At 43.6% G+C, this 22,379-nt stretch overlaps 1 protein-coding gene across 3 annotated transcripts in view; it reads left to right on the forward strand.

Moving 5' to 3' along the window:
* The first annotated feature begins 2,119 nt into the window (after positions 1 to 2,119).
* Gpld1 (glycosylphosphatidylinositol specific phospholipase D1) overlaps positions 2,120 to 22,379 on the forward strand; it is a 46,874-nt gene continuing 26,614 nt past the window's right edge. For 2 of the 3 annotated variants that reach the window (XM_055614485.1, XM_055614488.1), the window contains exons 1-11: positions 2,120 to 2,299; positions 2,686 to 2,994; positions 7,545 to 7,600; positions 12,083 to 12,161; positions 15,494 to 15,591; positions 16,009 to 16,119; positions 17,141 to 17,189; positions 18,387 to 18,441; positions 21,496 to 21,603; positions 21,839 to 21,866; positions 21,949 to 22,088. In XM_055614485.1, coding sequence (XP_055470460.1) covers positions 2,898 to 2,994; positions 7,545 to 7,600; positions 12,083 to 12,161; positions 15,494 to 15,591; positions 16,009 to 16,119; positions 17,141 to 17,189; positions 18,387 to 18,441; positions 21,496 to 21,603; positions 21,839 to 21,866; positions 21,949 to 22,088 — 821 coding nt within the window. In that variant the 5' untranslated portion in view covers positions 2,120 to 2,299; positions 2,686 to 2,897. Of the gene's footprint in view, positions 2,300 to 2,457; positions 2,536 to 2,685; positions 2,995 to 7,544; positions 7,601 to 12,082; positions 12,162 to 15,493; positions 15,592 to 16,008; positions 16,120 to 17,140; positions 17,190 to 18,386; positions 18,442 to 21,495; positions 21,604 to 21,838; positions 21,867 to 21,948; positions 22,089 to 22,379 lie in introns of those variants that run through there. The other variant, XM_055614487.1, reaches the window with a different exon arrangement.

The raw sequence follows: 22,379 nt of genomic DNA on the forward strand, positions 1-22,379 counted from the left end.
TGAACACTAGGGATCTGCTTGCCTCTGCCTGCCCAGCACAGATGCATGTGACTGTGCCTGGTTTTTACATGGTGCTAAGGATGGGAACTCAGGTCCTCATGCTTGTGCTTTAATGACTAAGCCATCCCCCCAGCATTTCAGTTTCTTGATATTGAGAACTATGTTAGCCCCACCCCTCTTGTTTGTTGGTTGTTTCAAGACAGGGTTTCTCTGTGTAGCCCTGGCTGTCCTGGACTCATTTTGTAGACCAGACTGGCCTACTTCTGCCTCCCAAGTACTGGATTTAAAGGCTTGTACCACTGTAGCGGGCTAGCCTTCTCTCTCTTTTTATTTTTATTTTTTTTTTATTAATTACAATTTACTTACTTTGTATCCCAGCTGTAGCCCCCTCCCTCCTCCCTTCCCAATCCTGTCCTCCCTTCCTTTTCTCCTCCCATGCCCCTCTCCAAGTCCACTGATAGGGGATGTCCTCCTCCCCTTCCACCTGACACTAGCCTATCAGGTCTCATCAGGACTGGCTGCATTGTCTTCCTCTGTGGCCTGGCAAGGCTGCTCCCCCTCAGGGGAGGTGATCAAAGAGCCAGCCACTGAGTTCATGTCAGAGACAGTCCCTGTTCCCCTTACTAGGGAACTCACTTGGAGACTGAGGTGCCATGGGCTACATCTGTTCAGGGGTTAGCCTTCTCTTAAAGTCATAGCTTTAAGAGAAACACATACTCATGTTTTCATGGTTACAAAATCCAAACTTCACAAAAACTCAAGAAAGCAACATTGTTACCTAACCATCACATTGTCCTAAGTGAGGAATTCCTTCCTTTTTATTGTATTAATATATATAGTCATTCTAAACTTTGAATGTATAAAATACACAAGACACTTGGGATTAGTACTGGCTAGTGACGGAACCTGTTTCCTTCCCTGGTGCTTTTGTGTGGCTTGGTTTTCTGATATCTGGTTAGTTAGCCCTTTTAGGCGGGATTTTCACCTGTCGATCCTTGGCAGTCCTCGAGCTGCCTTTTTGTTGTCATCGTTGTTTTAAGCTTTTTATTACATCTGTTTACATGTGTATGTGATTGGCAATCGATTGTCTTCTCCCATGTGGGTCCTGGGGAGTAAACGCAGGTCACCAGGCTTGGCAACAAGTGCCTTTACTCACTGAGCCATCTTGCCAGCCCAGTTGATGTTTTCAAGAAAAAGTCTCGGTGTAGTCCAGGCTAGCCTCAAACTCCCACCGGCCACCCTGTCTCAGCCTGTGGGGTGTAAGGACCGCAGTGTAAGCGTCACACTCGATTTCCCATTATTGACTGGCTACTCTTGTGTGCTCTTAGGTTTACTGCAGTCCTGATTGATCATCACTATCGCCTCTCCTGTGGACCTGAAGAGGCTCGGGGGGGGGGGGGGGCAGGCAGAGTGGTGCTGGGGGACCCGTGAGACGGTGTGGATGGCTAGAACAAGAGAACGCAGAGGAGAGCATATTCGTTGAGGGGAAGGCTGGTCCCCCACTTCAGCTGGTTGTCATGTCACAGAGGGATGTTGGGTCAGGAGATCTTATTTTAGAGAGCTAAAATTCTAGATTTTAATGGGAATTTCCTCACTTACAAAAAGCTAGTCTGGCCAGGTACGCGGCCTCACAACTACGATCCCAACAATGAAAGGTACAGGCAGGAGACTCTGAAATTTAAGGTCATCCTCGGCTACACGCTAAGTTCAGAGCTATTCTGCCACGCATGAGATCCCCTTGACAAAAACCGAAAGCAAGCAGAGCGGTGGAAGTTTATAAAGACACTGCTAGCCAAATTAAAGAAAAAAACAAAAACCGGCGTTTAGGCTGTGGCTTAAAGGCCATTAGAAGCACTCGGGCCCAGTGTCCCCTGGAGAGGAAGAACTACAGAATTCATCTCTGGGGGTTTGGATGGGGCTGAGTTAAGATTACAAAACAAAGTCCTGCATGGCAGACAGCCATCTCAGATTATCCTATCTTTTGTTCTTTCATCCCTTCCCTTCACTTAGCCTGAGAATGAACACTGTTTCCTTCTAGTCTTTTGGGAGCACCCTGCTGCTTTGAGCACTTACAATGCATCGTTTGAGTGTTAAGATCACCCTCATTTCTGTCCAGGAATGACCTGAGCTGTTTCCTTTGGGCTGCCTGTTGCTGATTGGCTACTTCATGACGAGTATGTCCTGAGCCCAGCGTTTTCCAGACCCTTGTCTCTTCTCCCTAATCGGCTTCCTGCCTCCACCTCCCAGGTGCAGTCGGGATCTTTGGTCTGTAGGAATCCTTCCTTGCAACACATCTCAGGTAAGTCCTGTTGGAAGAGCCGGAGGAGTAGAAGGCCAGGAGTGGCTGGGGTTGCGTAACACAGAGAAGTGTCAGTATCTGTTGCCAAATACAAAAAGAGAAGCCGGTTCTAGGCGATCACCGTAAGAACTTTCCCAGCATGCACTTGGGGCTTGGGAGGATGAGGAAACTGGTAAGTGTGAGCAGAAGGTGCCCGATATGCTGCCCAGTAGTAGAGTGACCAGCAACTGGCACAGGTGAGTGTCTTGTGTAGAAAGTAAGTTGAAGGCAACTTTGATTTGCCGAGCCAATTGTGTGTTGAGAGAAAATCTGGGTGGGTGGGATGGCAAAGTGCCTCCAGCAACAAGTTGTTAGATCCCAGCAGATTGCTTTCTCTCCCCTTCCAGGAGGACAGTTTGTTTGCTCTTCTGGAAAAACTAAACAGTGGGTGACCAGTTGACTTCATTGGAAAACAGTATCCTTTTGAAACGAGGCCTGCTTTTCCTGTGTCAGTGACCTGTGCAGAGGGAACACGCTGAGTCCGTGCCTGGATTTTGGAGTCATACTTTGGCTACAGCTTGGATTGTCCCCACATTAGCAGCCGGAGAGGAATGACAACATGTCTGCTGGTAGGCTGTGGTCTGGCCTGATGCTCCTGCTGGCTTTCTTCTGCTCTACAAGTTCATCTTGTGGCCTCTCAACACATGTAGAAATAGGTAAGTGCTGGGCCTTATTTATATGTCTTTGTGTCTGTCAGTTTTAGAGACAGGATCTCCCGATGTAGCAGTGGCTGACTGGAGCTTACTATTTAGAACAGGCTGGTCTCAAGTTGAGGCGATCTTCCTACCTCTCCTTGGTGCTGGGATTATGAGTGCTCTACCCTATTTCTGGTCCTCTGGGCATTGGTTTTTAAAGATTATTATTTTTAACTGTCGTGTGTAGGCGAGTGAACGTGAGTCCAGCTGCCCTTGGAGGTCAGAGCCATCAGATCTCCCTGGAGCTGGAGGAATAGGCAGTTATGAGCCACCCAACATGGGAGCTCCCAAATTATGTCCCTGTCTAGAGCAGTATGTACCAATCTCGCCACCCCTTCTTTGTGTGTTATTAAAAGGACAAGCATTTATCAGTAAGCTCAAGAAAGAGATTGAAAATCCATTCCACCTTTTGACACAATGCTCTCTGCTGTGGGAAGTGGCCTGTCAGTGGGGAGGAGAGGCACAGGGGCTAGGAAACAGCAGGTGGGCTCGGGGGAGGGAGAGGTAGGTGAGGGAGCCCAGGCCTTTCATGTAATACCCCTGGGTGTTCCTGGCAGAGGCCAGTGAGGAGCTGAAGAAAGTCACAGAACTAGGAGAGAAGGAAGGTGGGTGCCTATGGCAGGAGTGTGAGATTATTTTCGTTGCTTCTATACTTCCAAGGACAGGCATTTCCAGGTAGATGTAAAGGGCCATGTGCAGCCATGGGAGTGGGTCCCTGAGTGGCTGTGAATGGCTCTTATGGGCATGACACATCGTTTGAGCTTTAAGGCCACCCTAATTTTCACCACTGACCTAAATTGTTTCCCATGGGTTAAGTGCTACCTTGGCCTTAGGATGCTTGGCTTCAGGGAGCCAAGGCAACTAGTGAGGCTGAGTGGTTGTTAGCATTACAGGAGCCCAGCCTAGCATTACAGGAGTTCTGCAGGAGAAGGCCACACTCCAGTGTGCCTGACCTTAGGGACGGAGGCAGGGTTATCTCTATTGTGCTGGTTAGTTTTTGTCACCTAGACAAATCTGGGAGAGGGAACCTCAGCTGAGGAGCTGCCTCCATCAGATTGGCCTGTAGACAAGTCTGTGGGACATTTTCTTGATTCATGATCGATGGAGGAAGTTCAATTCACTGTGGGCAGGGGATGTCTGGGAGTATAAGGAAGCAGGCTGAGCAAGCCATGACAAAGCAAGCCAGTAAGCATTTTTCCTCCCTGGTCTCTGCTTCAGTTCCTGCTTCCAGGTTGAATTCCCACCTTGATTTCCCTCAATGAAGGACTGTGATTGGGATGTGTAAGCCAATAAAAATCTTTCCTCCCTCTTTCTGATGTTAGTCTATCAGTTCTCATCAGAAGTGGCTGCATTGTCAAGGTTCTAGGTTATCTCCATGGATAGTCCTTGGTTGGAGTATGAGTCTCTGGGAAGTTCCCTGTGTTCAAATTTTCTGGTTCTGTTGCTGTCCTTGCGTGGTTCCTGTCCTCTCCAGCTCTTACTATTTCCCACTTCTTACATAAAATTCCATTCACTCTGCCCATCAGTTGGCCATCAGGAAGATCAGAAAGAAGGAGAGGAGCACCTCCCCTATCAGTAGACTTGGGGAGGGGCATGCATGCAGAAAGGGGGGGAGGGGAGGAGGGAGGGGCTTATGGGGGGATACAAAATGAATAAAGTGTAATTAATTAAAAAAAAAAACAGAATGGTTATACAACAAATAATAAAAGTAAAAAGTAAAAAAAAAAAAAATCTTTCCTCCCCAAGTTGCTTTTGGTTATAGTGATTATTTCAGCAAAAGAATTCAAACTGGGACATAGATAGTGGATTTAGATAAGTGAAAACTGGACAGTTTTTTTAAGCTTATGTTTTCTGGCCTTTTAAAGGTATAATTGACAAAAATAAATTGTATAAACTTAAGGTATGTGATATGATATGTTGATAAGCTAATGAAACCCTACTACAGCAGCTGCATAAGTTAATTAACTGAGAATGCTCATCGCTCTGCATAGCTGCTACCACCCTAAGCATGCATGTGGGGTCGCTCCTAACAAAGGGATTTGGTTCTTGTGAAATGTATCTGTGAATTTTTTTTTAACATGTAGCGAATGTAAAGCAATTCACAATACAATCAAGATAGGAGTACATCCTACAGCGATTTTAAGATTAATTTTAGGTTATATTTGATGTTCAGGGCTTTCTTTTATTCCAATAAAGATGATGCTGTTTCATAGTTACGCCTCTAGCCTCTATCAGTTACCAAGAGTGACAAGGTTCCAGATATAGTAGGAAAATGTACCAGTGCGGAGCAGATGTAGATTCTGAGCCCTGGCCGGCTGGACCCTCATATCACCGTTACTAGTATAAAGAGACACAAAGGGCCCTGGCCCTGGCCCAGGCCTTGCAGTTTGCAGATGAAGAAATGGATCCTACTGTTTGAGGCTCGCTAGTAGGTGGTCTGGCCCAGAATGATATGTCTTGACAGTGAGTGTGCTGTTCTTTCTAGCAAACATTCATTACTGAAAGAGAGTCAGGAGACAGTGGGAAGGCGACACAGGCCTCATCTGTTAGAAAACTCCTGCTGTAAACTAGACATGTACCTGTGTCTCCCACTAGGCTGGGAGGGGCCAATCTAGTGACTTCTGAAGGATCTTCCAACTCTAAGCTAGAGGGACAGATGCTCAAGGGGAACGCACATAAATAATAATTTTTCTTTTTAAAAAATCCTTGGAGTTTCTTGTTGGTTCCTGATGGGCAGGTAAGCCCTAATGGATATTTGAAAAGATCTAAGCAGCATATTGGGGTTTACACCAATAGTCCCAGCAATGAGGAGTCAGAGACAGGAGGATAGTTTTGAGTTCCAGGCCAGCTTGGGTTATAAATTGAAACCCTTTTGCAACAACAACAACAAAATCTATGTGTACAGACATATATGAAATATAACCTGCACAAATTCTCAGATTTTCACATAAAAGGCAACTGAAATTCTACCTTATACCAACTAACAACTCAGATGACATAGCTGGTTCATTTTTTTCATTTCTTATGTGAGGCCTAGGTGGAAGATTTATATTTATGTCAACCCATTATAAGAATTATCCTCGCTCAATTGTTTGCACTGGGAAAGCACTGGAGTCCTAACTCTGGATGTTTTACATGGTTTGTGACTTGCCTGTTAGGATATCAGTGCACACAGCAGAGGAGTGGCTATTTTTTTTTTAAATTGGTATATGTATGGATAGAAAAAAAACAAATGCGGTTCAGGGCTGGAGAGATGGCTCAGCATTAAGGGAACTGATTGCTCCTCCAGAGGACCTGGCTTTGATTCCAAGCACACACACATGACAGCTAACGGCTGTCTGTAACTCATGGGATCAAATACCCCCTTCTGTCCTATGAAAGCACTGTATGCACATGAAGCACAGATACGTATGTAAGCAGAAATGACTTACACATAAAAAGTTTAAAAAAAAAAAAAAAGAATGTGATCACAACAGAAATAAGGTGTTGTTGCTGAGTGTGTGTTCCCAGGAATGTCAACCCTCCCACTAACACTAAGATTCAGGTGTCTGTGTGTGTATGTGTGGGGGGAGTGGAGGAGGCAGCTTTCTGAGATAACTTTGTCTTTGCAAAGTATTTCAATGATGAAATATACTTGGGGACCATTGGTCAGCCATGCTTTGGGCCTTTCTTGTATTTTGTGTTTAGGTTTATCTTCCCAGTTCTGAGGCAAATACTATGACAGCTTCTGTTTCCAAAGTTTCTCCCATACGACTATAATTGTGTCCTCACTCAGTATTTATTTTCTATGGTTCTGTCAGTCATCCTGTGAGACAGAATTTTACTTTCATTTCATGGAGGGCAACTGAGGTCTACAATGTTGGATAACTAGCCGAGGCCATAGTTAGCTAAGCAGAAAATTTAAATCACCACACAAATTTGCTTTATATTCTAACAGTATAAACATTTTAAAAACAATTATGCCTAAGCCAGGCATGGCAAAACATGACTTTAATCCTAACACTTGTGAGGAGGCAAGTGGATATCTGAGAGTTCAAGGCCAGCCTGGTCTACAAAGTTCTATGCCTTCTAGGGCTATACAGAGAGACCCTGTTTCAAACAAACAAAAAACAGTTATGCCTAAAGAAAACCTCAAATGAGTACAATCTTACTTTATATTTCAAGTTTTCTCCATAGTTTGCAATTGAAAAAAATTGATGTTTTCCTCAAAAACAAAACAAAACAAAAGCAACAACAAAAACTCTATATAGTCTCGAAAGATGGTTCAGCAGGTAAAAGTGCTTCATGCTCTTTCAGAGAACCCACACTCACTTCAAAACACGCATGTTGGGTGCTTACCTGTGTGTATAACTCCAGCTCCAAGGGATCCTATGCCCTCTTCTGGCCTCTATAGGTAACTGCATTCACGTGCATGCACACACACACACACACAATTTAAAAGAAATCTTTTTAAAAAGTGATCTTTGGTAAGCACAGTTGAACTTAGTTTGTGTGGTATTCATTTCTTTCAGGACACAGGGCTCTGGAGTTTCTTCAGCTTCAAGATGGACACATTAACTACAAAGAGGTAAGGAGCTGGGTGTTTGTTGACTGTACATACATTTTCCTCTATGGGTGTCAAACAAAGGTCTAAACAGATCCTTAAACTAACTAATAATTGTACTTATGTCTTTATGAAATTAATGTTGTGATTACAATATACACATCTCCCTCAGTGCCACTTAGACATTATATGTGTATGTAAACAAATATATATGTCAATCAATATAGATTTTAAACATTTTAGAATTCAAATATTTAAATAATGTAATTCACAGTTTGAAAACATGTTGTTTCTTTGCTTTTTTGCAACATTTGGTATATTTGTTATAGGGCCTTGTGCATGCTAGGCAATAGCTTTACCAGTGAGCTACATCCTTGGCCCTTGAAATAATTTCTAAATTGTATTTTGTTGTTCTTTTTATAGAGGTCACACTTGAGAGAAATCACTGTTTTTTTGTTTTTTGTTTTGTTTTGTTTTTTAATTTCAAGACATGGTTTCTTTGTGTAGCCCTGGCTGCCCTGGAACTCACTGTGTAGAACAGGCTGTCCTGGAACTCACAGAGATCCACCTGTCTCTGCCTTCTGAGTGCTGGGATTAAAAGTGTGCATCACACTGCCTAGTGTGTTTTTAACTTTTTATAACTATGTGTTTTATACATCTTTATCATCAGGAGGGCAGGGAGTTTTTGTCTCTTTGTGTGTGTGTGTGTGTGTGTGTGTGTGTGTGTTTGTGTGTGTGTTTGTGTGTGTGTGTGTAGAGTATATTCCTGGAAACTGAGCCTAGGGCCATGATTGTGCTAGATAAGAGTTCTAGTCTCAGCTTGAACTCAGGAGTCAGAGGTCTTTATGAAGAAGTGTGCTCTTTCTCTGTCTCCTACCAACTGTAGGATGGATCGCCTGTGCCCATCCCTAAATCAGCTTAACCCAGTGTGTTCCTGTGCATTGTTACTAGTTGAATAATATATATATATATATATATATATATATATATATATATATATATATATATATATATATGTATATATAATTCCATGGCAATGATGAGTCTTAAAAACTGACATTGATAGCAGGGGTTGGCAATCTCTTGTGGCATCAGAACTGATTCAGACCATTGGTCTGATGAGATGGCCCAGAAGGTAAAGGTGCTTTATGCTGAGCCTACCAGCATGAGCCTGATTCCTACAGCACAGACAGTGAAAGGAAAAAAAAAAAACAAACAAAACCAAACAAACCTACTTCTGAACACTGCTCTCTGACCTCTACATATGGACTACAGCACACATTCACAAATAACTAAACGCAAAAAGAAAGGCAGTGGACAGACAGGCAGGCAGCCATCTCTGGAAAGGTGCCGAGCACAGCGCTTCCTCCCCTTTGACTAGGGGCTTGCCACACTCCTGTTTCCACAATGAGTTCCTTAAATGCTTTTTAAAAATTACATTTATTTATTTATCTTGTGTGTGTTTGGGGGTGGGGGAGGTGCATGCCATCTCTCTGGCTCAGTGTGAGTTGATGGCCTTCCTTGTGCCCAGCTGTCCCTAAAGCTTAATCCTGTCCTCTGGAATTCTATGGAGGTGTCACTGTGTGGGCCGGAGCTGGACAGCACCCTCAAGAACTCCGATTTAAAGGTCCTGGTCTGGGTGTGGAAGCCCAGCAAGTCTGGTTGCTCAACTGCCCTTCCCTGTCAGAAAAGATAAGGCTGAGCATTTCATTAGGGCCAGAGCCAGGACAAAAACGACCTCATCTTTACGACAGAGTTTCTGTGACCTGCCTGGGGCAGGGCAATTCTAGTTTTTACATTCCACTTTTGGAAGAAGATGTGAGACAGGAATCGGGGACAAAAACAAACAAACAAACAAACAAACAAACAACAACAGCAACAACAAAATCACATTCATGTATATGTACTTCAAGGTACAAAAAAAATAATCTAATTCCTCTTGTATTTTTAATGGAAATTTTTGAAAAATATTCAGGTTTGTTAGAGGTTTTGCTTTCATGGTTTGCCTTTTATTCCTTTTCACCCTTGCCAATTTTGTAGACAATCAAAATTGGGCAGGATGTGGTGATAAATATCTGTCATTCCAGCACTTGGGAGGCTGAGGCAGAAGAGTCAGTTAAAGGTCTTCCTTGACTAAACAGTGAGCTCAAGGCCAGCCTGTTAAGAGAGACCCTGTCTCACAAAAGGGTATTTTGGTCTATGTTTAACTTGGCATTTTAATTATTAACTTATTAATAAGGTTCAATATATCTCAAGAGGGTAGAGACATTTTTATTACCTCGTCTGTTAATTGCCTGTATCTGATAATGGTTTACTATGATAATCACCTTTCTCTTGACATGTAAGAAAGGCTTAACCACATCAAGCTCCTAGAATGGAGGCTGCTAAGATTATTTATGTTTTTAAAATTTATATGCACCCACATGCGTGGGTGCAAGGCATGTGTGAGCATGTGCCTGTGGAGGTCATAAGAGGGTGTCAGATTTGGAGCTAGAGGCACAGGCAATTGGCGATTGTGAGCTTCCTGATTGGAGGTACTTGGCAATTAAAGTCTGGTCTTTTAGAGTAGCAGCAAATGATCTTAATCACTGAATTGTCTCTCAAGCTTTTTGTTTATGATTTTTAAGGGACAGAAGTCCAACTCTCTGGCTGGTAAGATGTCTCACTGGGTAAAGGCACTCTCTACCAAGGCTGATGACCTGAGTTTGAGCCCCACAACCCATGGGGATAGAGGGAACTTACTCCTGAAAGCTGACTTCCAACCTTGGCATGTGTGCCATAGCATACATTTATCCACACAGGTGCACACACACATAGTGCCCATTACACATGGATGGTAATAATAATAAAAGTAATAATAATAATATTATTATTATTATTATTACTTTTAAAGAAAGAAAAAATTAAAATAATTGTACCACCAAACTGGACTGTGGATTGTGTCCATCACCGTCCCTTTGCAGATCACAGAAGCCCCTTGGGCTGATGGACTAAAGGCCAGGAGCTAAAGCGTTGGCTGTCACACTTGTATAAAGGAGCAGCTCCAGCCGCATCTAAAACTGTCTAGACAGGCCTCCAGGGACAACATGCAAAACGGGGGCACTGAAAACTGAGCTTGTGTCTGTTCAGAGCCACTGCCCTGCTGGCCAGCTGCAGATTCAACAGACCAGATCTCACTATAGATGGTTGTGAGCCACCGTGCGGTTGCTTGGCATTGAACTCGGGACTTCTCGAAGAGCAGCCAGTGTGCTCTTAACCCCTGAGTCATCTCTCCAGCCCCACAGTCCTGCTTTAGAACATGCAAATCCACCTTGACTACTAGTTCCATCCCAGGTAACCTCAGCTGCACTCCCGAGGAACCTGATGTCCAGGGCTCTGTGAGCAGTTGGGTGCTGTGCTCCTCCCAACCAGGGTGCTCTGCGTCTCTGAAGGAGTGCTCTGTGGCAGAGGTGGGGCGGTGTCAAGTGCTCTGGAGACTCAGTCTTTGTTTCCCAGCCTTTCATCTGAGCTAGCCACACTGGAAGAGTCAACAAAGAACCACATGAGCAAATTCAACAAAGAGCATTCTAGAGAAAACCCTGCTGTCCATGGTTACACCATTTTCAAAGAGAAAGGATGTTTTGCAACCCTCTGAAGCAGGAGGGAAAATAGAAAGAAAGAACTGAATCGCTCTGCCTACAACCTTGCACAGGCACTCGGCAAGCAGTTTGTTGTTGCTACCTATCTGTTTGTGTTAACTCTGTGTGTGTGTGTGTGTGTGTGTGTGTGTGTGTGTGTGTGTGTAAACCAGGCTGGCCTTGAACTCACAGAGACCCACCTGCCTCTGCCTCCCAAGTGCTGAGATTAAAGTTGTGCCCTACCAGCTCACCAGCATGTGTGTGCGTGCATGTGTGTTTGTACGTATGTGTACATATGTATGTGTCTATATTTTTCTCATTGCACTGTAGATGATTGAAAGCGTTGTCATCAACCAATTTTGTCTCAGCTGAAGAGGCTTAGGGAAGGCCAGGTACGGTGGTTGCCACAAGCCTGTAACCCCAGCACTTGGTAGGTAGAGTCAGGAGGATCAGGAGTTCCAGTTCATCTTCGGCTACATAAGCAAGTTCAGGCCAGCTGGGCTACAGGAGACCTTGTGTCAGAAAACCCAAAACACATAAAGAAATAAAACTTTAAAATAGTCTTAGTGGAATTCTAGTCCAGGAAAGAAAGAACAACAACAAAAATGAGATAGAAAATGAAAGATGGCAAAATTTAAACGGCTGGTTTTGCTACCTTCTACCTGGCCTGTTATACAAGAAAGGCCCTAAGGTTATGAGTGACACATAGCATATTATGGTGAAATATGCACAGGCTTTTAACATTCAGTTACTCCTGCCTTTTCCCTTTGTTCTGTCCATGTCCAGTGCAGTTCTAGTCTTTCAGGGCTAGAAATGAATGTGGCTACTTCCCCAGCCTGCTGACTCTGGCCCTCTAATTTCTGTGTTCCCTTGGTTCCCTGTTTCTCAGCTGCTCTTAGAACACCAAGACGCGTACCAGGCTGGAACGGTGTTTCCTGATGCCTTTTATCCTAGTGTCTGCAAAAGAGGTAAGGGGAGGGTTTTCAGGGAGAACGACCCCATGTTTCCTGGTTAACGGGACTGGCTTTGACTAAAAAAATGTGTGTATTTCATGGGCTGGAGAGATGGCTCTGTGGTTAAAAGTATATACTGCTCTTGTAGAAGATGGGGTTTTGGGTCCCAGCACCCATGGTGGGTGCCTCATAACTGCCTGTAACCTGGGGTCCAGGGGATCTGACACCTTTCTCTGGCCTCTAAGGGCACCTGCACTCATATTCACATCACACACACAGACAAATGCACACATATAATTAAAAATAAAATACAACCTTATGCATAAACACACATATGTGAAATTGTTCACCCATGACTTGCCTGCTTGGGCACAGAAATCCTAGAACTTTTGCTTTGTGGTTGTTAGGATATGAAAATCGAAAATAACCCAAGCAGTCACAAGAGTTCAGCAAAGCAAGATCTTTATTTGAGTTAGGCAGCAAAAACTGACCAGTCAGGGATAACAGCACAGGCTCCAGAGCTGACTGAGTTCTCCAATGTTCATTTTAGTATTTAAGCAGCTGACGAAAACTTACTGTACTCAGGCCACTACTGATCAATCAGGGCCGCAGAAAAGGGAGCTGAACTGTGGTCCCTAAGCCAGAATGGTATAGAGTTTTTAAGCTCTAAAACCACAAACATCTATGCCAGGTTAGCTCACCAGTGGGATTTAGGGATAGGGGACTTCCTTAGGAACATGTCTTTGTGGTATACATATCCTGTTTCCATTGGTTATTCAGCTGTGGCAGGGTGACTTGCCTTGCGTTCATGTCTCAACTTGCCAACCAGGATATCGGTTACCCAGGGAGGTCCTGGACCCCTGTTTGAAATGGAGATTTTATTCAAAATGGCTTCAGTTTGGTTCCTTATTACATGGCGACACCGGATGTAGATATCTCTGCCTACTTTACTGCTTTCCGCAGTGCCTTCTATTTTTGCCGGTGTGTGCCTTTCAAAAGGTTTTCTGTGTCTGCCATACAGCAACCTCCTCACTGGGTTGTTCTGGGTAGTAATGAGACTACTGCCCAGCACTGTGAAGGTCTAAGCTAAAGGAGTGCTTTGTGGGGAGTTTATTGAGAGCACCATTCTTAAAGGTGTGGACAGAGCGTAAGGAGTCACCAGAGACAGTGCAGGGGGATGATGGCTGCATTGTGCTGGGGGACCTTCATAAAGGGGGCCTCTTGGCAGGAGTAGAATATCTAGCTAAGAGTCATAGCCAGCCCACTTCCAACCTACAGCAGAGAAACAGAGAACATAAATACCCAGACCTCCCATCTCCTCCCTTTCTCTCGTCTCCTCATTGATTCTGTCAATGGCCAATCCCAAACCGACTAAACCCAACCAAAGCCAGGGTGCAAAGAAAGCAGCTGACACAGGTATTGTCAGAGTAACCATGCAGGGGGAAGTGGGTGGAAAGATGGTCTGCAAGGATAAAGCCTTCTATTTTATTGGGTCATCAGGTCACCATGGAAACTATTTCCAGGGCCTTAGGATTGTCTATTGTTTTAAGTATGCTCCCCCCTTTATTGTTTTTCCTTCCTTTCCCCCATTTTTATAATTTAAAATTATTTTTTTATAATTTATTCACTTTACATGCTGATTGTAACACTCTCCCTTGTCTCCTCCCAGTCCCACCCTCCCTCTCTCATTCCCCTATCCTCCTCCCTTATTCCTCTGAAGGGGGAGCCCTCCTCCCCTACCATCTGACTCCAGCCTATCAAGTCTTATTAGGACAGCCTGCATCCTCTTTCTCTGTGGCCTGACAAGGGGAAAGTGATCAAAAAGACAGGGCTTCATTGTGTAGCCCTGGCTGTCCTGGAACCTGCTCTGTAAACCATGCTGGCCTTGAACTCACAGCCTCTCCTTTCTGAGTGCTGGGATTAAAGGGGTGAGCCATCACCAGATAAATCCCATTTCTTAACAATCTAGTGATAGGCTGGAGAGATGGCTCAGCAGTGAAGAGCACTGTCTGCTCTTCCAGAGGTCCTGAGTTCAATTCCCAGCAACCACACAGTGGCTCATAGCTATCTACAATGGGATCTGATGCCCTTTTCTGGAATTCAGGTGTCTATGCAGATTGGGCACTCATATATACACAAAATAATTAAATAAATCTTTAAAAAAACAATCTAGTGATGATACTTAACATCAGTGAAATGCCAAGGTGCTACTCTCTCCTGTGCTCAGGATTCCAGACAGCTAAGCCTGGCAGTTCTTGTATTTTTCTCTCAGCCTGTCATTCTTCAATACTATTGTTTTTGTCTGTGGATCATAGCTCTTCTCTCTAACCTACTATTTCTCACTTGTCATGTCCTAAGAAGCATTCAACGAGTCTTGCTGTTCCTTGATCTTCTGACAGTCCCTTGCCTTGAAACATTAATAACACATGAAAAAGAGAAAAGGATATTTTGATTACTAAATTTTAAGAAGCACTGCTCAATGTATGCTGGCTTTCAGGATAGACAAAACATACAATTGTTTTGAGAAGTGTGGACAGGGTCATCAAACCTATAATCTATCTATCTATCTATCTGTCTATCTATCTATCTCTCCATCCTTCCTTTTTTTCTTCCCTCCTCTCCTCATTCTTCCCTCCCACCCTCCCACTTTTCTCCCCTCCCTCGATCCCTCTTTCTTTTGTGATAGAGTCTCATGTAGCCCAGGTATGGTCTCAAACTCACCATGTAGTTGAGGATGACCTTGAACCCGTGATCGTCCTGCCTCTGCCTCCACCTTCTGAGTGTTGGAATTGTGTTTGCCACCATTGTGGCTTTCCACATTTTCGTGAATCAGTTTATACTCTCCTATGTGATGTAACAATTAGGACTGACCTTTTACAATGGGGAGGGTGTGTGTGAGGTGGCTCAGTGAGTAAAGGTGCTTGCTTCCAGGTCTCCTGACCTGAGTTCTGTCCCTGGAACACACATAGTGGAAGGAGAAAACCGATGCCTAGAAGTCATTTTCTGATTTCTGTATAAGTGCTGTGACGCAAGTGTGCATGTATACACGAACAAACACATTATTACAGACAAATGCAATAACACAATAATAAAAAATAAATTAAAGAAGAGGAACAGGGCAAACGATGTTGAAATATAAGCACATCCCTGTGGAGTACCCTTTCAGTGACCCTTCTAAAGTTACACCTGGCCCTTCTGCTCCCGGGGTGTCCTTGGAATAGCAACAAAGGAAACAAGGGATTGGAGGGAAAATGGAGGGACCCAGCAATCCAGTGGAGATGGTCGTGGGAGATTTGAGGAGAAGCTCAACTTTTTAGGCTCCACACCCCACTTTTTTGTTTTATCAGGAAAATTCCATGATGTGTCCGAGAAGACTCATTGGACCCCATTTCTTAATGCCAGCATTACTTACATTCGGGAGAACTACCCTCTGCCCTGGGAGAAGGTAGGTACGCCCTCTAACCCCACACATTCACTGCTGCACTGCCAAATGCAGCTAGATTCATTCCCTTTGGAATCTCTGCTCCGCAGACTGGGGTAGCCCATTGACCCTTGACCTGCACACTAGTGGGGACACAGCAGATGCCTAGTCAAAACTTAATGAAGTTTTTAGAGAAAACTTTGGAGATTGCCACCTGGTCATTTTCCTCAAATGCTAGTGAATCCGAAAAACTTCCAAGACACTAACACAGTATTTTTAGAAAGTCCTGTGTACTTTCCCATAACTAGAAGCTAGATAATTCACCTGCTTCTAATTCTAAGTCTCAGTAATGGAAATTGGCTCATGTTTGTTAAAAGCCTTTCAGGGAATCGTCATAAAATAGCCCAACACATAAGACTTCAATTTGCTTTTTTTTGCCAGGACACGGAGAAGCTGGTGGCTTTCTTGTTTGGAATCACCTCACACATGGTCGCTGATGTCAGCTGGCACAGCCTGGGTATTGAACAAGGATTCCTCAGGACAATGGGAGCTGTGAGTGCATATCGACAGAGTGCCACCGTCACGCCCAGATCAAAAGCAAGCTCAGGGTGGGGCCAGCGGCAGCTCAGAGATAGAACACTTGCTTAATGTGCAAAGCCCTGGGTTTGATCCCAAACTCTACAAGCAAGACTGGATTATTTTCAAACAAAAGGAAAACTTTAAGCTATTCACACATCCTGTGGAAATAAGCTTTTTTTTTTTATCCAAAGTGGCTTCTGGCCGGAGTTTTGTCTTTAAAAATATATATATTATTATTAATCCCTCTCATCGTTACTACCTTTGAAGGCTCAGCCACAAAAATGAAATGGGCCAGTGTGCTGGAAACGGGGACAGATGTGTCTCTGCAGTGTTTTTGAGGTTGTGTTTCTGAGTAAGGAAAGGAACACCTACCACTTGGCCCTGTTCAAAACTGATAGCTCCCAGACAGGGGGAGGGGTGACCGTCTCTCCTAATACTTAGCTGAAAGGCCATGCACACTGATTAGTTGCTTCATTTGACTTTTGGCAGTTTTAAGTTAAGATTTTCATCTTCATTTTTATTTTATGTGTATGGGTGTTTCGCCTCCGTGTGTGTCCGTGCGTCACAATGCCTGCAGAGGTCAGAAGAGGGTGTCGGACACCCGGGGACTGGGGTTACAGACAGTTGTGACCCGTCTCGTGGATGCTGCGGATCAAACTTCGGTCCTCTGGAAGGGCAACCAGTGCTCTTAAACTCTGAAGCAGCCCTCCGCAGCACATCCTACTAATTTTATCCTATTGGACCTGTAGTCTTGGGTGGCACTAGAAAAGTTGTTCCCTCCGGGGAGACAAAATTGTCTGCAGCAGTCCTGTTATCTGACTCAATGGCTAACACAGGCAAAAGAGAAAATGTCAGCTCGAAGACCAAATCTGCCAAGAAAGACTTCTGCAGTCCCCCGGGAGAGGCTGTCACCTCCCCCGAGCTTGTCTGACATGGGGTGGCCCTCCGTGTCACAGTCTGTGACATTCATCACGTTCTTCTCTTTGTTCCTCAGATTGATTTTCATGACTCCTACTCTGAGGCTCATTCAGCTGGTGACTTTGGTACTGTTTATTCACTTCTTTCATATGTCAGTGACTTTTCTGTGTGTGTGTGTGTGTGTGCACGTGTGTGTACGTGTCTGCCTGAGCATGTGTGCTCTCCTGTGCATGATGTGTCTGTCTTGTGAGCCACAATGTGCTTGTGTGAAGGTAAAAGGGCCACTTTATGGAGTGGGTCCATCCACCTTTCTGTGGGTTCTGGGACTTGAACTCAGGTTACTAGGCTTACATCCTGAGCCTCTGTTGTATGTTAAGTATTTATCTAATGTTAATGCTAAAGTTTATTTAGACTAGAACACAGCTCATTCAACACAGAGACATGTTTCTTTTCTTTTCTTTCTTTCTTTTTTTTTTCCCCTCTAGACAGAGTTTCTATATGTAGCCCACACCCAGCTACAGTCTCAAATTTCTAAGTGGGTGTAGTAATGTATTTTTGTTTTTTTTTAAAAAAAAAAAACATGTTTTTTTTGTTGATATAATTGTATGAGAAATTTTTTAGATTAAAGTTCATCTGCTAGATTAGTTTTAGTTACCTGTAGTTTAGCTTTCAACTGGTAAACTTTTTTTTCCTTTTAGTAATTCTTTTTAAATATACAAGTTGGTAATCTCAGTAGAGATTACTCACAGTGGATCTCTGTGAGTTTGAGGCCAACCTGGTTTACAAAGTGAGTCCAGCCAAGGCTACAAAGAGAAACCCTCTCTCAAAAAAAATAAAATAAAATAAAATAAAATAAAATAAAATAAAATAAAATAAAAAAATAAAAGTATACAAGTTAGTATTTATTTGAAAGGACTTGTATGCTCTATCTTAAAGTAAAATAAAGTAAACTCAAAGCTGGGTGTGGTGGCACGCACACTTAGAATCCCTTGGGAGGCTGAGACAGGAGGATTACTGCAGGTGGAAGGCCAGCATTTATCGCACAGTGAGTGCCAGGCCAGCCAGAGCTACACTTTGAGGCCCTGTTAAAACAAACAAGCAAGCAAGCAAGCGAACAAATAGCAAACAGAATTTTTAAGATACATATGATTCTTAATTCACACACTTCACTAGCTAAGATTTTTGGAAGATGGCTTTTTCTTCCAGACATACCTACAACAGAGAAGGAGGAGCTGTGGGAATGGTCTGTTTGTGGGAGTGTGTGCTGGAAGAAGCTGTTTGTCACTAACCCACAGATGGTAAATCTCTCTCTCTTGCCGCAGGAGGAGATGTGTTGAGCCAGTTCGAATTTAATTTTAATTACCTCTCGAGGCGCTGGTAAGACCGATTTTCTTTTGTGGTGCCGAAATGGCATTTGTGACTTATTGCACTCTTTTTTTTTTTTTTTTTTTTAGTTCATAACCTGTTTTGCCACTCTATTTGTTTGTGTAATTTTACCCTTGTTACTAGATATTGAACCGTGAACCTTCTGGATGCTAGACAATTGCTTTATTACCTTGCCAAGTCCCTGGCTTCTATTTTATTATTGTTACTTTTTTATAGTGTTTAAAACTTGGAGACAAGGTCTAACAGAGTCAGGTTAGCTTTGAACTCACCCAGGAAGGCTTTGACTTTGTGACTTCTTGCCTCAGCAGCTGAAGCAGCCTGGGTTGCTGGCCTGTGTTACCAGTTTTGGCTTTTGTTAGTGTTTTTGAACGAATAGCTTCTAATCTCTTGCCATTTTGTTAAATTGATTCTTGAATTATGTGTGTGCACTTTGTGGTACGTATTTTTACTTAGGGTGTATTTTATTCTTTATTCTTTTTTTTTTCTTTCAGTTTTCCAAGACAGGGTTTCTCTGTGTAGCCCTGGCTGTCTTGGAACTTGGTCTGTAGACCAGGCTGGCCTCGAACTCAGATCTGCCTGCCTCTGCCTCCTGAGTGCTGGGATTAAAGACTGGCTAACAGAATTTGTTAATCCAAAGCAGTTGACTGCGTCTGTTCTTCTTGGTTGTGCGTGCCTCTGATGGCTTTTTAAGGAAATAGTCCACCTTCAAGGCATGTGAATTTTCGATGGAGTCTTTAAAACTTTTATGGTTTTAAAAAAAGATTTGTGTGTGTGTGTGTGTGTGTGTGTGTGTGATTGTGTGTGTGTGAGTATGTGCTTACCTGTATGTATAACACTTACATGGAGTTGCTTGTTGAGGCTGTAAGAGAGCTGGAGTTACAGGTGTTTCTGAGTTGCCTGATGTGGGTGCTGGGGACCAAACCTGGGTCTTTTGGGAGAGCAGAAAGACTTGTTACATTTAATTTACCTGGGAATTTTTACATAAGATGAAGTATAAATCTAATTTTATTCTTTTCACAGAGGTGGCTGAGTGTTCTAGAACTATGTTTTCAATGGTCTGCTCTTTCCTCACTGGTCTGCAGCACTGCTGTGTGCTTTCCTTTCTCTTCTCTTGGCTGGAGTGACTGTCTCTCAGGAACACTGTTTCTTTCTGTCCCTGCTTTATTGTATGTCTGCTTCTAAAAGGGCAGAGAGCTTCCTATTTATCTTCTGTCTTTGTGACCACTGAATTGGGAAGAGACACCATGACCGAGGTAACTTATAAAAGAAAGTATTTAGTCGGGGGTGGGGGGCTTGCTTACAGTTTTAGAGTTCATGACCATCATGCCAAGGAGTGGTGGCAGGTAGGCATGGCGCAGGAACAGTAGCTGAGAGCTTACATCTGATCCACAAGCAGAAGGCAGAGACAGACAGAGAGAGAAAGAGACAGAGACACCCAGAGAGAGACAGAGAGACAGAGACACAGACAGACACTGGGCCTGGACTGGGAACCACATATTCAAGTATATAAGCCTGTGGGGAACATCCTTATTCAAACTATCTTTCTTCTTCTTCAAAGTTGCCTTTTGTCTTTGCTCTTTCAGATGAAATGTAGGATCAGGTTATGTGTTTCAGGAAAAACTTGTAGCTGTTTTGAGGAAAGTTTATTGACTCTGTATCACCCGACCCCAAGACTCAGGGACCCTCTCAGAAGAAGGTATGGGGAGACTGTAAGAGCCAGAGGCTGGGAAGGACTGTCTAGGAGGACTGCACTCACAGACTCCTACCGTCTGTGGTTGCCCGCACAAGAGCAAACCGGTCAGCATTCCAGTAAGGAGGAGGGAGGCACGCACAGGCTCCCACTCGGAGCTGAGGAGTTGACAGTTGATGGCTGCCAAGGAAGTTGTTTTCAGGGGTGTAGTCCCTAGGAGGTTGACCACACTCTGGCAGGTGGCCTCTGCTCACCACCACCCAAACCTCGTAGCTTCTGGGGTTCAGCAGATGCCGGCAGCATAAAGCTAGCTTTCATCCTACCTTGCCTTCTGAGATTCCACTTTTTGTTTGGGTTTGGACTTTGGAATTATTATTTTTTTAATTTTCTTGCTAGCTTAATGAGTCATTAAAACAAATATTTTTGTTATTTCCTTTTCCCCTTTAAGCCATTTTTATTGAGAAGGTCATAGGTGCATGGGCCTTTTAATCCCCCCTTTTCACATAAATACACATAAATCATTTTTTAATTCCTTTTTAATTTTTTCTTTCTTTCATTTTTTTATGGAAATCAGATTTTATTGGTTGTTATATTTTTGTTTGTTCTGAAGGTTTTGGAATTGAAGTCAAAGTGACTCTATAAATCTGATTTTAAAATACTGCTCTCCTTCCAACTAAAACAATTAATGTCTGTGAGCCAAAAGCTGGGCCTAGAATTCTTTCTGTTTTTTTTCCTGTGCACCTGAAATTAACGTATTGGAGAGGGTAGCCATATCTGCTGCTCACTCAGTTGAACACTCAGGAGGCTGAGGCAGGAGGATTGCTGCAAGTTTGAGAACAGCCTGTGAGTTCATAGTGAGTTCTAGTCCATATTTGGTTTCAGAGTAAGACATTGTTTCAAAAACCCAAATCCACCCCTGGCCCCCACGCCATCACCCCCTACCCCACACCACACATACATATCAGTGATTCATGAGACTAATTTTCATGAACTCTGAAATCACAAAATGAACGCTCTCTTTACACTCGATAATTTCTGATATTTAAATTTTTTTATAAGTATTTGATGAAGGCACCTGTTTTTTGTTCTGCATCATTGAGAACGTTACTTACTGGACTGTGACTCAGTTTCCTTTTATGTAAAATGGGAACATAATGGCATTGATTGCTAAGTGCCACTGGCAAAGTTAAATAACCAGCGCTGATAAAGACTATTGAATATCTGACAACGTAGAATCGATCTCAGGATCCTGGGAGCTTGTGAGTTCCTGCAGTTGTTACTGTCATCTTCAGTTTCAGAACCCAACCGCCTTTTTTCTTTACTTTTTAATTTTTTCATTTTAATGCATTTCTCAGGTACGTGCCTATCAAAGATCTTCTGAGGATTTACGATAATCTCTATGGTCGACAAGTCATCACCAAAAATGTCATTGTCGACTGCACGTACCTTCAGTTCTTGGAAATGTAAGTGAGAGCTGGAGGGAGGTTTGCAGCTGACTTACGGGGGAATCCTAAGGACCCCTGTCCACATTTCAGCTCCCGGGGCCCATTTCGGACTTATGGATTTTGCTTCTGTAAAGGCAGTTCAGTGATAGAACATGCACACGGCTAGAACTGTCTCTTCACTATTTGCTTCTTTTTCTTTTTTTTTTTTTTCTAAAGAAACTGCTGCTCATAAAGATTCTCATTTGTGTTGCAGGCATGGGGAGATGTTAGCTGTTTCCAAGGTAAAGACTTTTCCTAAATCTTGGCCAAAGGACTGTGTACAGACAGTGCTGTGTGCCTCACTCCTCCCGCCTCCTGCCGCAGCTCTATTCCACATACTCTATGAAGTCCCCATTTCTGGTGGAGCAGTTCCAAGAGTACTTCCTGGGAGGACTGGACGACATGGCGTTCTGGTCCACGAACATCTACCGTCTGACCAGCTTCATGCTGGAGAATGGGACCAGGTGAGTTCTGCCCTGCTTCGTTCCCCACACAGCGTTCAGCGTTTCCAGCTGATGAAGCGAAAGTAAATAAATATAAATAAATGGAAGGCAATCTCAGAAGTGTTGTGTGAACCCATTCAGGGAGAAAAGGAATGGAGACTGTGTCCTCACTAAAACCTGACTGGGGGACAGCTGGCTGACTTGGTGAATGCCTCTTAAGTTTTAAGGACAGAGGGACAGAGAGGCAGGAAATCACTGAGAAGTAACACACACACACACACACACACACACACACACACACACACACACACA

The sequence above is a fragment of the Psammomys obesus genome, unplaced genomic scaffold (genome assembly GCF_907164565.1).
Source record: "Psammomys obesus unplaced genomic scaffold, mPsaObe1.curated_primary_1811, whole genome shotgun sequence".
Classification (NCBI taxonomy): Eukaryota; Metazoa; Chordata; class Mammalia; order Rodentia; family Muridae; genus Psammomys; species Psammomys obesus.